General features: G+C 42.3%; 1 protein-coding gene across 4 annotated transcripts in view; it reads right to left on the reverse strand.

Annotated features, from left to right (window-relative positions):
- Positions 1–353: 353 nt before the first annotated feature.
- The window catches only part of ebf2 (EBF transcription factor 2), a 28,880-nt gene continuing 14,091 nt past the window's right edge, over positions 354–15,142 (reverse strand). For 2 of the 4 annotated variants that reach the window (XM_051423315.1, XM_051423314.1), the window contains exons 7-16: positions 6,626–6,707; positions 4,957–5,098; positions 3,891–4,021; positions 3,545–3,671; positions 3,350–3,438; positions 3,172–3,237; positions 2,585–2,759; positions 2,307–2,489; positions 2,033–2,203; positions 354–1,856 (exon numbers count right to left, since the gene is read on the reverse strand). In XM_051423315.1, coding sequence (XP_051279275.1) covers positions 1,825–1,856; positions 2,033–2,203; positions 2,307–2,489; positions 2,585–2,759; positions 3,172–3,237; positions 3,350–3,438; positions 3,545–3,671; positions 3,891–4,021; positions 4,957–5,098; positions 6,626–6,707 — 1,198 coding nt within the window. In that variant the 3' untranslated portion in view covers positions 354–1,824. Of the gene's footprint in view, positions 2,204–2,306; positions 2,490–2,584; positions 2,760–3,171; positions 3,238–3,349; positions 3,439–3,544; positions 3,672–3,890; positions 4,022–4,956; positions 5,099–6,625; positions 6,708–15,142 lie in introns of all 4 variants that reach the window. The other 2 variants (XM_051423312.1, XM_051423311.1) reach the window with 1 other exon arrangement.

Below are 15,142 nucleotides of genomic sequence, written 5' to 3' on the forward strand. Positions count from 1 at the left end.
CAGGCTTATTGAAGAGGAGAGAGATGGGGGGTGTTGTTGTTTATCTTGACATGCTCTACTCAGTCTTTAACGCTCGCATCACAATTAAGATGCTGCGGCTCATCAGCTATGTATACAAAACAGTGTAGCAAGCTGCACGAGCACACAGGTGATGGGCACAGTCAAAAATAGATCCAGCAAAACCTTGAGATGTGGAGCCTTGTAGGAAAATCTTAATGTCCAGGAAAATGCAGGAACAGCGCACGTACTTTCCTTACTATATAATTTTGTTTCTGCACACATGTAAACAGACAATTCATAATTTAATACAATGTAAATGTAATGTTACTAAAACAAACTTAAAACAGCATCAGTGACTTTTTTCCTCATTTGTTTTATTTGGAGCACAAAATATAATTACACCTTGAGATATACAAATCACATTTGCACCATTTTTTGTACCGTTTCAAAGAAAGATGGCTTCAAAAAACATAATATTAAATTGCTAATAATTTTTAAATAAATAAAATTAACCAAACTCTAAAACAAATTTGCAAATGTCATCTACTCTTTGTTTATTTTCACATCCTGAGAATGAAGTTTGTGTTGTGATGACAAAAATCAGTGAGTAAGAACAGCATGATATGGGTTAATGAACACCTAATACGCCCCGTTCTTTTCTACTGAGCAGTTTGTGCTTTCATTTACTGTACTGCATAGTGACTAGAGACCTGTACTGGGTTGAGACATTTAAAATGAAACCGTAAAATCTATAAGTTATAGTCACATAAATTCAAATTTGCAATGTGGAATGAAATAATATCAGGGCATTGGTGTGACAAAGCATGCATTATAAGTGAAATTAAAAAAGGATAAGGCTAACTAACATTTTTCCTTTACACAAGGACAATAACCTTCTTTAGATGTGGGCATAACGATAAGATTTTGCTATGCACAAACCTGAAAATTGGGGTTGTTTTATTCCAAAAAATCAATTTCCAATGATCATTTAGCAAATTAATTAGCAATTGTTGAGATAACTTAATTTCAGTGACAGTTGGAAAAGGACCACTTTATAAAAACACGTTTATATTATTCCCTAAACTAACTATAATAAGTTAAATTGCTTGTTCTTAAATAAATCAATATATGAATTCCTTTAGTAATAACCCTTGAGACAAAGAGTTCTCCCATGTAAAACCGTAAAGATCAGAACAAAAAATAAAGGGTCTATTTTTCTGGAATGTAAATTGTCTTCAAAAAGTCTACTACAAAAAAAGCTCTCTCTAACTCACAGACAGTGTACACACATGCCGTTTAAGGTGTCCATACACAGACAAATAGCACCCTGCTTCTTAGAGCTGCAACATTATATCAGAGTTGTCCGTCATCCAACAACGCTCAGTGCTCTCACAATGCGTCCTGTACGTCTCTGGCCAAGGTTTGGGCAGGTGTTGGAAGAACCAGATACTGCATGTGATAGTAGGCCAGAGGTAAATAAAGATGCTTTTGAAGCTTGGGGCGAAATTAGGACCAGTTCCCTTTTGTTTCCTTTCAAAATTGCAGACGCTTCATGACACACACACAACGCGGTACATTGTCCAGTCTGATGCTGTTAGCTAAGGAGCATTGCCTTTGGAGCAGATGGCTGGTCTTTGGACATTTTCATACCCCATCTTTTTCATCCACCCTGGATGAAAAAGGGACTAAGAAATGGCAGGGGGCTCAGGAAGGAAAGTTATACATGGTCGCTAGTGATCAATTTTCCATTCTCCCTGCCCTCTTAATGCCAAAAGAGGGGCTAAGTGAAGCAGTGGTCTGGGGTAGATTGGGGTGGGTGCTTTGCTACATCGGGGGAACAACCAGGCCCGTCATTGCTGGAGAGAAAAAAATATACAAAATCTATGATTCTAATCAATCAGGTCTTGCATTCTTGTACATCCAGCAACTTTTCTGTCTTGTTCAGTCAAAGCTTTTGAGTGGTTAGTATAAGGGAGTTAGACTGCATTCGTAAGTTCAGACAGGGGGGTCAGATAGTGAGTTGGATGGCTACCTCTGAAGCTGTTCCCCCCTGAGGCGGGGCAGGCAGGGGAGGGAGAGCCCTGGGGCCTGAGGACAGGAGCAAAAGCACTCTTCTGTTTAGCAGCAGACGGGAAGGAGGAGAAAGGCAAGAGAGACGATGAAGAGCTGGAGCTTCCTGGTATAGTGGGACTTGAGGGCATTACTGTGGAAGAGAGAGCAACAGTTAGTATGCATATCACAACAGTCTCAGAAATGGAAGGTTAATTACCACACACATTTATAGACAATTATATGTAAGTTCTTACTGTAGGGAGAGCCTGTGGGGGAGGCACTGCTGAAGCCAGGAGAGCCAGGTACTCCTAGGCTGGTCATGGGAACTGTCCCATAGCCTCCTGTCATCCCTCCGCTGCCCCCGTAGCTTGACTGCTGAGGAGTGGAGGCTGATGGGTAACCCCTTGGAGACAAACTGCTGGAGTTTCGAATGTAACCTAGAGGAGAAATAAAAAAGTTGGGTCAGTTCTGAGCTTCATTAGTGGGAAAAAAAACCCTAAGCAGCGAAGAGTTTACGTGTCATTCTGCTCACCTTGGCTGCTCTGTCCAGGCTCCCCAATGCTGACGCCTAACTGAGAAGGATAAGATCCCAGTCCCATGACACTGCCATGTGCTGGTGAGCTGGGCAGTGCCTGCAGCTGACTGTGGGGACGGGGAACACTGTAGAGAGCCTCAGCAATGTCGGCCGCACGTTTCAGCAGCATGTCCTACAGGAGATACAATTAGTATACTCAGATGTTGAAGTTACCTGACACTAACACTGAGACACTTATCAAACAGTCCCTGTGAACTTTAATATCATGCAATCATAATTTGAGAAAAAATAAATCCCTCTAAATATTCATTCTGATTCTTGGATTAACTATCTCAAGTTTCAAATTTCTGCAAGTTAATTACTGAAATGAATGAAAAACCAGTGGCTGCCCCGAAAAGTAGGAAGCCAGTTTATTAACTAATGGTATGCTTTGGAAAATGGTCAGCAGTATAAACTATTAGTATTTAATGGACTAAAACTTGCAAGATCAATGTTGTAGTCATTTAAATATCTGCATGTTCTGTGTATATCATTATGTAATTTTAAGGTATTTGGGATATTGTACCAAAGCTGCTGCTGTTTACCTGATTACTGTGTGGATTTCCATACAGGGCCTCCACAAGATCTGCCGCTCTCTTCAGGAGGATCTCCTGCAAAAAAACAGAATTTATTATATTAACATCATAAGAAGAGAGTAGCATGTACAGTTCCTTAAAAAAGCATCATAAACATTGTAAGGTATTTTATTTATGAGCCTCTAACCTTGGCTAGTTTCTCTGGGTCACCGGGATGTCGTGGAATGACCTTCTGAAGCCGCTGGAATCCATAGTCTATAGTAGGCTCATTTAGGGCTGAAGTGAAATAAAAAAGAAACACATATAGCTTGTTAAATATTGGTTCATTCAAATTTCATGTTTAATAAGACTTAAAAAAAGGCACAATGTCTTGTCCAAATACCTGTGTAGATGAAGCGTCCAGGTGCTCCCTTGCAGAATTGTTTAGATTTATATGACAGTGTGACCTCCACAACCCCAGGGATGTGTCGAGGAGGTGTCTGGACACGGATAGCGTGCGGTGTGATCAGCTGAAGAACAGGACACAAAACAGTCACAAAACAGCAACAAATTATTCCCCCCAAGCATTGTAAATATTTAGGCTAACACAACACTGTGGAAAGATTAATTTGTGTAGACTGCCCATAAATCATCTAAATAATGAGACAAGCCATATGCTATATATATCATTTCAAAATACGCTTCAGACTGTACCATCATTAGTGAGATGTTTTGGAGACAATTCCTACCTCACTCCACACCAGCATGCTGCCAAACACCACCTGCAGCCCGTCAAAGAAGTTCTCCCCGATGACGATGACCATGGCCCCACCGGTGGTCCAGCCCTCACTGGGACTGATGGCTTTGATACACGGAGTCGCTGGACAGGCGAGCAAAGCAAGAGTTACTCCAATGGGTTCAATGCAAGACAAACACCAACTGTACAAAAGCATGCTTTGACTCTGTGTCAGGAGGAGTATGTTAAAGTTCTCTTTAGTTTAGAGTTTGTTCAGGCCAAAAAAAGCTAACATTATTTCAAGGCTACTTTATTCTATCCACCATTAGTAACACCACCATTTAAAATGTAGGTCAAAACATCACATGACCTGGAAGCAATGCAATCATATTAACAGCTCTGGTGAAGTACAGAGTACATAGACACAGATATATTATCTGCAAATATTAAAAGTAAGAGCGGTGGGTGTTATTAATACATAAAGAGTATTTTAATGTTGAAGCTTGTTAGTGTGTAGTTATTTTCCAGTATAGTACTTTAGTCCATCATACGTTCTGCATATAAAATATTAAGCAACAAAGTAAAGAGTAAGATGTCAAATAAATGTATAATGTAGCAAAAAAGTATAACATTTCTCTATAAAAATGCTCAAATATCTAAACACTGCAGTACTTGAGTAAGTTTCCACTGCTGCACAGGCAAATGTAATGCGTTTCTTGCTTTAGAGATGAATGCAACTTGTTGACTTACATCTGGAAATGGGTCTTATCTTATATTAATTGTTGTTTTTCATGCTTAAAGATATGAAATTTAAGATATTATCATCAATGCTTTATTTGTAGACAAGTATTTAATTAATGGATTAATTAGATCAGTTAATGACCTCAGTAGCACCACTGATTATGTTTGATATATCATGGTGATTATAAATGGACATTAAGCAGCTCAAGTACCTGCTGTTACAGTTTGTTCCTTGGATCAGTGTGTACTACGTTTCTGAATGATGAAGTAGATATGTAATAAAATCAAACATGATAAATGGGGTGTGACATTGTAGTGCTGTAGTGTCAGCATCTCACCATATTCCATACTATTCTCGACAGACTCGCCTGGCTCCAATCTGCGAGCTCTCCGACCGTGTTTTGAGTTGTTGTGGACGAACATGTTGTCAGACACTGCTAGGACATGGCCGTCTACACTCACAGTGCTAGACAAGACCACCTGTAAGGAAGTGAGAAAGAGAGCCAAGGGTAAGATACATGAGTGTATGTGCATGACTTAGACAGCATGCTGCGAGTCACAATCTCCGGTTACAACAGCAAAATCCCAGAGCAACAATTTATTTCGGCATACAGGTGATAGTAATATTTCTCAATAGGTAATGTGACATCCCTGGGATCTTCATAATATGTCTGCATTCTGGTGATGACACTGCTCATACACCCCTCCACTCCTCCATCAGGTCTCCATATGGTCTCTCCACTGTCTCTTGCCTAACTTTTTGATTCATACAGCATGCAGCAGGCTTATCGTTGTCTCCTCCTGATCCTTCAATGACACCAAACATATGGACCAAATCTCCCATTTTAGCCGGCCGTTAAAGTAGTGGATGATATATAGTGGCCCTAATTTGATTTTCTGGCCTCAGCATGTGTGTGTCCCTTCCCACATCTGCCTCACATGGATGACACACACACACATATAATTAATGAGGGGATACTTGTAGGTTTTTCTCTTTGGATATTCATGAGTGTTGATTTGATACTATTTCTGAAAGTGATAATGAGTTAGAGTGTGTGTTTAAGGACCTTTTTTTTGAGAGTTAAAGGGAAAGGGATAGTGAGAAAAAGTAATTTCCATTCAAATTGTAAACCATAAATATTTTTTAATATGCATTTTTAGAAAATCAGACAGCAAAGATAAAACTTTGCGCTCCCTTCAAAATAAACACATGGCAGTAATTTTGCAGGTGAGGGAACATGAGAAAGAAAAGGAGAAAAAAAGCATATGTGCTATAGGTGGTGGAAAGGGAGGGGAGCCTAAAGGAAAATAACTGTAAATTATCGATCAAGCAGCAGACTCCTGTCCAGCTCTGATCACCTTTTAACCCAGAGATGAGAGTCTTGGAGCGCCTGTGTGCTCATAACTTCTCAGCATGTGTCACATCGCAGGAGTTAAAGCAAACATGGTGGAAGACAGAGGGAGCACGAAGAAAGGAAGGGACAGAGGGTTTGCTGGGAGAAGGAGAATGCCAGACGGGGGCCGCTGGTGCTGAAAGACGGCAGAGGAAGTGAGGCGGGAGTGTCCCTTGTGACCACTTCCTGGGTCACGGAGCATGACCTCCCCCATCTGGAGCCAATCACTCAATCCTTGACAACTTCCTGAAACACCTCAACCTATTTCCTGCACCCCAGCACCCCAACGACCAAGTCTCCCACATATCTAACTCCTTTCGTTTGTCTTTCCGTCTCTCTGACTTCTTATTGATTTTTAACTTTCACCTCTAACTCCTTCCTCTATGTCTTCCATTGGAAAAACTTTTCCAGAACTTTACTATGCGAGAGTTTGTGACAGATGAAATTTATTATTACATTGTTCTGTTAGGATGGATGGGCATGGAGGGGTATGTTTTGCATGACTGTAAAATCTTTTTTCCCATATTCAGTGCCACACATCATCACCTTTCACTTTCCGCTCACACACAAGCACACGCATGCATTTTTTTTTTCTCCATCCATCTTTTCGTACCTGAAATCTCCTCATATCCCTCGGGTTTCCTGCAGTCTTCAGACAATTCTGGTTACATTTCAGGAAAAACTTCAAGAAAAACCTGCAAAGGTAAATTAGAGGACACATGTTTGTACATCAGCAACTAAAAAAAATCACATGAAAGAATGATGTATATGATTATTTGCTACCCTGCAACACACAATCAAAGGAGACGTTCATTATTTTTCAGAGACGGGTCTTGTAGATGGGGTGTGATTGTGTGTGTGTGTGTGTGTGTGTGTGTGTGTGTGTGTGTGTGTGTGTGCACATCTACATGATTACAGCTCTGACATAAATCCCAGCTGTTTAGCGTAGTATTAAAGTCAATGTTATTACACTTTAAATCAAGGGATGAGAATTTGAAGCACAGTCCAGTGAAAAGCGCTGCTGTGTTTCAAAGTAAACTGGAGACAGTGATGTATGCCAGGGGACTCAGGGGATTGTGGTATCCTGCAATGCCGTATTTGAACCCCCACATGGGAATGGAGAGGGAACAAAGTAGAGACAACTACAGAGAAAGTGAAATGAGGAGGTGGAAAAAGGAAGGTAGTGATAGAGGCACAGGCGCTGGTGTGGACATGAATTTTGTTTTCAAGTATATGTGTCTCATTACGTATGTGAGTGTACTTTTGAGGGTGATAGGCTGTGGAGACTGTGAGAAGGAGAGCGAGAGAGAGGGGTGCTGATAGCCTCTGCTACACCAAAGAGAACCTGAGAGGAAGGTGGAATAAATAGGAGAGAGAGAGACTACGGAGAGAGACTCCAAATCCCAGGTGTACACAGTTCGGCAACACAGCCCGCTGCCATGGCAACGCAGCTCTGCCGCAATCCCAAAGTCCCCATGCTGAAAGGCAAAGACAGCGATGGGAAAGAGAAGGCAACAACAAGAACACATTCCATCACTGAAATACAGTGAGGAGGGAGGAGAGAGACTTGGCAAGGTGAGATGCAGGAAAGTATCTAAAGAGGGCAGGTGCAGGCGAGGCTGAGAAGATCCACACACATTTCACGGTGAGGAGAATTTAGGCAGAAGACGTGTGATTAAACAAAAGAAAGAAAAACGAGCCTGGAAGTGATGTTGCGTTGTGATATAATTATGGCAATTGGCGAATATACAGCCCTCAAACCAGATGTCCACTTCACAGAGAGCACAGTTCTGTCTTGCCAATGAAAAACACATCCATTGATGTTCCAATTAAACCAACAACAACAGTGCAGAAGAAAAATGCTGCAGAGGGAGGCAGCGGTTTTGGGCTACATGGTTAGCTCCAATCCCACCCACACTGTGCTCTCTGCAAATATAAGTCATCTTAATGGAGAGTGGTTGTTTGGAGAGGAACTTCATGTTGGCCCCACAGCCCTGAACCCTCCCATTGAATAGTAATCTCTCCCTCATTCTGTCAGCTTTTACTCGCTATTCTTCCATCACTCGCTCCAGCTTCCTCCCTTGTGAACAGGATCTGGCTTGAAACTAGCTCTCAGTTCCAACAGTGTGTCCAATATTTCTTGATTTGAGCTATTCCATCGGAGGACAATCAATATTGTTGTTGGCAGAGGGTGATTATAATTTATCAGTGAGAGCTCGGACCTCCAACCTCAAAGCATGCATTAGACCTCAGTTTTGGGTGGAAACATGTAAAAGGGCACATCTGCGCCTCTCCCACTTCCTTTTCTTTCCTCATCAGTGTCTGACTTTGTCATACTTTCTTACATCTGCCTGTTGGACACCTGACAGTATCAGCTTAACATGATTTAAAATCACTATATATACAGTACATTGCACAAAGAAAGTTTGTTTCCTGACTCTGAAAAGGGACCATAGTCAAAGTGCTCTGTTTCATTTTACTGCCTCCTTTGAGGATTGTGCTGTATGTATGCTTTATCCTGGACAATGATTCTTACATTATGGCTCATTGTTAAAGGCTATTTCGTTCATTTGTAAGGAGGTAAGTGAGCACAGGGACCACATTTTTGGTTTTAATAACCATGTCCACGGTCTAGCTGTGGTTGAGCCACAGCCGTTTCCCTGCCACATGCTTGTTGGCCACTTAATGTTCCTCTAACCAGCAGTCATCCTTCATTTGACTGACTGACATAATAAAACCTGCGGTGATGCCTCAGATAGCGAAATCACAACCCTAATTGAGAGGTTGTCTACATCCATCTCAGGCTTTGTGCACTTTCTGAGGGTTCTTGACCTTGTTTGTTGACTTCTTCTCATCATTCCCTGTTTGTATGACACCAGATGCCTCACACACACAGAAACACACATTCACATGCATGCATGCACACTCTAATACACAGACACCCCCACCTTTGCCCCCCTCCCAAAAACCCATTGAGTCAACTTTTCACCCCCCTCAGTTCGGACGCACACAGCTGCAAATGCTGAAATTAAAGCGAGACATTGACGCATATATTAGCATGCATTAGCCGCTTCCCCCTGCCCACTTAACATGCAAATCTCCCAGCCCCGTCGCCTCGCACCTTCTGCCACACATTCATTTGCTGAATTATAATTAGACTAATCTTGCATAATTAATAAGAAGTCGAGGACCCTCTGTTTTTTATCCCCTCCTCTATTGTGGTTTCAAAAGTTTAATATTGCTGTTGTTTGTTTTTGTTTTGGTAATGTAATACACCCACACACCTCCCAATCCAGAGGGAAGAGATGAGGAGAACATGCAAAGGAGTTGGAGGTGATCTTCATGTCACAGGGAAATTGCAGAGAAAGGATATTTTCAAAGGAATTCTCTGGCTTAAGCATGTTTATATTTAATGTGCGCCTTCGTTACATTAAAAGAATATTCTTTTCCATGAAGCAGAAATGGTGAATCTGTTTGTTTAAAACACTAAGTGTGTAACATAGTGCAAATAAAGCTAATGGGAAGCATGTCTCAACTTTTAAACTGTCATATATAAGACTTAATCTTTGTAAAGTTGAACAGACAGTAAAGCATTATTCTCTTGTTACAGAGAAAAATAATATCTTCCTCTGGCATTAGATTACTTACATATACAACACCAAAACTTGATAAGAGCAAGCTCTTTGTGATTTTTGTGGTTCCACATGGATGACAAATTGAAAAAGTAATTGAATTTCACACAGTTTACTGTGGCCACCAATAGAAGCAAGTTTTATCTTCCACAACATCTACCCTCCGCAGACACACTTAAAACAGGAAACACAAACAAAACATAGACCCAGTCTTAAACCTTGGGATCATTTTCCACTGTGGCACCACAGGGAGTCTGTTTTTTCTTTTCTGTCTTCACTTCTGCATCTCTGTCAAGGCCTGCAATCCCTTTTGTCTGCATCTGCTTCAGTTCCCAAGACTAAACACAGGCCTCGCAGCATGAGGTGGCCATCCCAATGGTGACAACTTGCTTAGCTTAAACTAGGTTCAATGACCAACCAGCAAGTCGTGACACTAAAAACAATAGCAGAAATGCAGTTTTTCTAAATATTTCACTCCTCAGTGTGAACCCTCGGTTTCACGTTTCTCAGTCCATTGGGGCATCTGTTACACATAAGTGTTACACACTACGCTTTACATATGGCCTTAATCATGCAACGTGCACCTAAGCAGCACAGGACCCCTAACAAAAATTTTCATAGGCATTCATCAGCACTAATCACTGTTGACATAAACTGCCTTTTCACATAGACATAAAACACATCGCCCTCTGTGCTCATTGTAAATGAAGGTTTACTGGTAGCAGCGGCTCTTGAAGCAAAAGGTCTTAACGCAGAGTTCAAGTTAGTTAGCAGCACGCACATCTTAAAAACTTTCTCCACTCTCTTTTTGGCTTTAGCCCTACAATTTTGGGTTACTGCACCAAAGATGACAAATTTATGCTTTAATACAAAAATATGGGAGGAAAAAATTTAAGGAAAAGAATGAGGGGGAGGATGTTGTCGTATTTTTTGTTCAGCAGACATGGATGCCCTGCTGCTCAGACATAGGCAAAGAAGAGTAGAGGAGTGTGAACAGAGAGGTGGAGACAGAAAAAAGAGCTTCTCGTCTACATCTTCTACAAACATGTGACCCTGACCCCTTTCCAAAATGCTCAATAGCTAATGACTGTCAGAAATAAGAAGAGAGAGACAGAGCAATAGAGGAATAGAAAAATGGAGAAGACGAGAGGCAAAGACAGGAAGAGAGGGAGAATGTTGATGTCCTGTATTCAGGGCCATCACTCATCAGACATCCCCTCCATCACCCCCCACCCCTACCCCACCCTGAAAAAACAAAACAGTGTCCTGACATCGCGGTGGAGGGGAGCTGAGGGGAGGGGAGCTGAGGGGAGGGCAGGGAGGGAGGGAGGAAAATTAGGAAACCAGATGTGAAGCATTAAAACATACTGACATGCTGAGGGCCTTCCTCTGCCACACTCACACACTGAGAGCACTAACTCATACAGCAGGCCCAGATGCATGCACATATGCATGCACATGTCACACACTGGCCGTACAAACCACACACACATTCATGCATGAGTTCACAGAGAAATACACAAAGACAAATACTGACTTGCAAGCAACCATGTGTGCACAATCAATCATGCAAAATTATACACATTGGCAAAAGTGATGCCTCAAAAACAAACACCTAAAATTCATGTGTTTGTATGTAAAAGAAAGTTAGTTAATGGGTCAAAAGCATGTTGCAGCTCTTGGCTATGTGCTAGGATTTTGATAAACCAGAGTTGACCTTAGAATATTTCATGTCCAGGAAAGCTACAGATGGGTCGTCATGCATCAGTGTATGGATATGCATCCAATTAGTACATTTACCCGGGCTGAGGAACGGCTGGGGGGGAGGGATGGAGGTGTTTTGTTTTCCTCCATGGGGAGAGCTGTGTTTGGGGGATGGAGTGGGGAGGCGAGGGGAGGGGTTAGTAATAAATACCCCTGGACCCGGGTCCCCTGGCAGACTGGAAGCTAGACTGGTCACCAGGGTTAACACCCGGGGCACATGACCTTTGACACTGCTAATGGGGCACAGAAAACCCTCCCTGAACTGATACCCCCTCTGTCGCATACCACCACAGGACCTTTCACACCAACCTCCCAGTCCAACCCCCCCGCCTCTTCCTAAAACATACAGGGATATCTGTGGCATCAGCTTCTCCAGCAAATGTCACACAGCCAAGCTGACTCCATGGTAGTCTTTCCCCCCTTTTTGGTAACAGCTTTTATACACCCAGTCATCAGTAAAACAGTTGTGGCTTTCTTGATTTTTACGAGATTGTTACAGGTGAAACCCACTTCCCTCTATCTACCTACTGTATGGCAAATGACTGGTCACCCCATTACCCTGATGTCTAATAGTCTCTCAGCGACATCAGTACTAAAAGTACAATATTTTCCTCTGAAATGTAGTAGAGTACCTCAAAATTGTGCTTAAACATACTACAAGGAGTTTTAACTGATTATGAAACATTTTGAATTTAACACAAATGCATCTATATGACCTACAAAATCAAACAGGACCATCAGCGAGAAGATTGGCTATTTCTATATAGTTATTCTTAATGCCTGCCACTGGGTCACTCGGTCAGATTCCCCTTGAAATCAATTAAATTAGGTCCTTGTAGCTGCTTTAAGTATAGTAGTAAATATAAATGTACTTTGTTACTTTCCACTACTGGAGAAATACCATCTTCACTGATTGGACAGGCTGGATCTTCAAACAAATCTTAAGACTTTTTTGTTACTGACTGTAACAGTATCAAAAACTGTAAACTACTGAAGCTGGAACCAAATGCAATGCCTATTTTAGATAAAGGTAGGCAAAGTATTGTTTGGTATCAGTAAACCCTGCTAAAATAATTGCACTAGATCAAGAAAATGCAAATACCTTGTCTTATTGATCAGTGTTAAGAGAATAATGAGTAAATCGACTATAGTCTCAGGGAGACAGCGAGCACATGCAGGGAACTTGGCTCTTTATACATTTGTCTGGTGGATTGGCTGTGCCCCTCTTGGCCTCTTCTCCGTTGCCTCCCAGGCTGGCTTCACCCCTGCAACCTCGGCCCCAGCCCACCCCGCCTCTAAACTTGAGAACTGTGACAAAGCCAAACATTTAAACCACTAGTGCTGATTTATAGAGCTTGGTAGTGCTGTAAAACCTTCAGGCTTGCCACCGCAAAAGTGAGTGAGGCACAGCGGAGCTGAGAGGAAGAAAGTGGAATGATGGGAAGGGTACACAAGAGGCACTCGAGTGTTTCAATGAGGTTTCTCCTGGGTGCTAAAGTGTTTTACTGCATAACCTCTCGCTGGCTGCTAAATGCGCATTTCAACAATTTAAAATGAATTAATGTTTCAGTCTCCCAAGCTTAACCAAAAGCATAGATTGCATACAAAGCTCAGCCACATGGGACTTTGGTCAGCCTGCCAAATAGATGGATATGGATAGATATTCAGAGTCTAGAGAACATGAATTCACAACCAGGACAGGGAATAGAAGTCCCATCAGTGGCCTCACCTCTCCCAGCATGCTTGGTGTGTCCTGAGGGACAAGAATTCAAAATATACTCTCAACTGTCAAATGGAGACATGGAGCACCCTCTATAGCTGAACAGATTTCAAACATACCAGAAGGTCGTCTGCAATACGACAACACTAAGCTTGCTCTGTCAATACCCTTTCAATCAATCATCCACTAATCAGGTTTACTAATAACACGTGTATATCAAAGCTCGACCAGAACCTTTCTCAAAGAAGAACAATGAGTCTGGGATGGATGCCACTGAGAGAGAGAGGAGAGGAAAGAGAAGCAACAACAGAAGGAGAAGAGATGTCTTCTTAATTAGCCAGTAATGATAAGATCTGACAAACAACATCTGTTTCCAGAAAGAGAGAGAAGGAGGGGGGCAAAGAGGGGGAGGGAAGGAGAGGGTGGAAGATAGGGATAGGAAGGAGGACGGGAGAGAGAGAAGCTGCTGAGAAACCTGTGAAGCCTAGACAACAGGGACCTGCTTGTAAGAAAGTAAAGGGGGAGCGGATGGGATGTGTAAGGGAGGGAGCGCTGTGTAGCGTGACACAATGGAAGAACGGAGGATGAGAAGTATAACAGAAGTGAGAGGAAGACAGAAAGGGGAGAGAAATCTGACAGGGTTGAGGGAGTCGAAGAGCCAGGACGAATATGACAGACAGAGGGAGGAAAACAGATCAAAATGAGAGAAAATGAGAGAGATAGACAGACGCATAGAAGGTGAGCTGGATAATGGTGCTGCAGGGAGAGAGGAGGAACGTGTGAAGAGATGGGAATGGAATCACTCAGAGGTCCAGGGTGCTGTAATTTACTGTCCGTGGCTAATACACAGCAAATGTGTGGAGCCGAGGACTGGGAGAGGAGAAGGGGAGCCGGGTGATGGGGGGGCTGAAGGGAGGGCACGCAGACTGTTGGGGCTCTCAGCATGCATGCTGGGAGCCTGTCAGCAGTCACATCACCCCCTGCCCTCAGCCCTGACAGATTCATCAGGACCATTACACACACACACACACACACACACACACACACACACACACACACAAACACTGACACATATGCGCACATATACACGCATCCAGAAGATTATAGTGACATCGCTGTTCCTGTTTTCCTTTAACTTTTTATTTTTCCACCATGATGAGGAAAACACAACATCTGTTGCATTAATGATTCAGCCAGCAAAACACAAAAGAGCCAGCGATGATTTCTGCTTTGCTTCAACTTTAAACTCTTTATACTCAGAAATTCAGTTCACACGTATTCATGTCATATTCTTGTGTTTGTATGGTGTAAATAAAGTGTGAGTATTGTTTTATTGTATAAAAACTGTATCTCGACAATATCTTTGCCTGGTTGCTTTTTCCTTGTCCCACAGGAGAAATAACTTTTGCCTCAAGCATAAGCCAACAGAGATACTTAATCAAATTCTATTTAAGAAATACTGCAGATGTGTAAATATTAGTGTTAGGAAATGTTTTCAAAAAGTGAAACGGTGGAGAATTTCTAGAGAAATCTAACTCCTCTGAGAAATATAGTCCAGATAAACAGACAAACAAACAAACAAGGTGGCTATAGCGGGGCCGGCCTTGCACCAGGGGGCATTAAGTCATTAGTGAAATTTTAAGACCTTAACAGAGGCGGATGACCAATCCCCATCACACACACACACACACACACACACACACACACACACACACACACACACACACACACCCTTACGGCTCCACCCACAGCAGCAACATCCAGCCAAAGAAAACAGCCCTTGTTCCTAAATACCAGTGCTAACTGGCCTCTGACTCCACACCCACCCACACACACACACACACACACACACACACACACACACACACACACACACACACACACACACATACAAGATCTTGATTACACTGATACAAGATCCCCTTACAAAATAAATGGTGAATGCAGGAATTTCACATGAAAAATAAACCCACTGACAAACAATTCCAAAGTCCCACACACACATAACCACACA

Source organism: Dicentrarchus labrax, unplaced genomic scaffold (genome assembly GCF_905237075.1).
Source record: "Dicentrarchus labrax unplaced genomic scaffold, dlabrax2021, whole genome shotgun sequence".
NCBI lineage: Eukaryota > Metazoa > Chordata > Actinopteri > Moronidae > Dicentrarchus > Dicentrarchus labrax.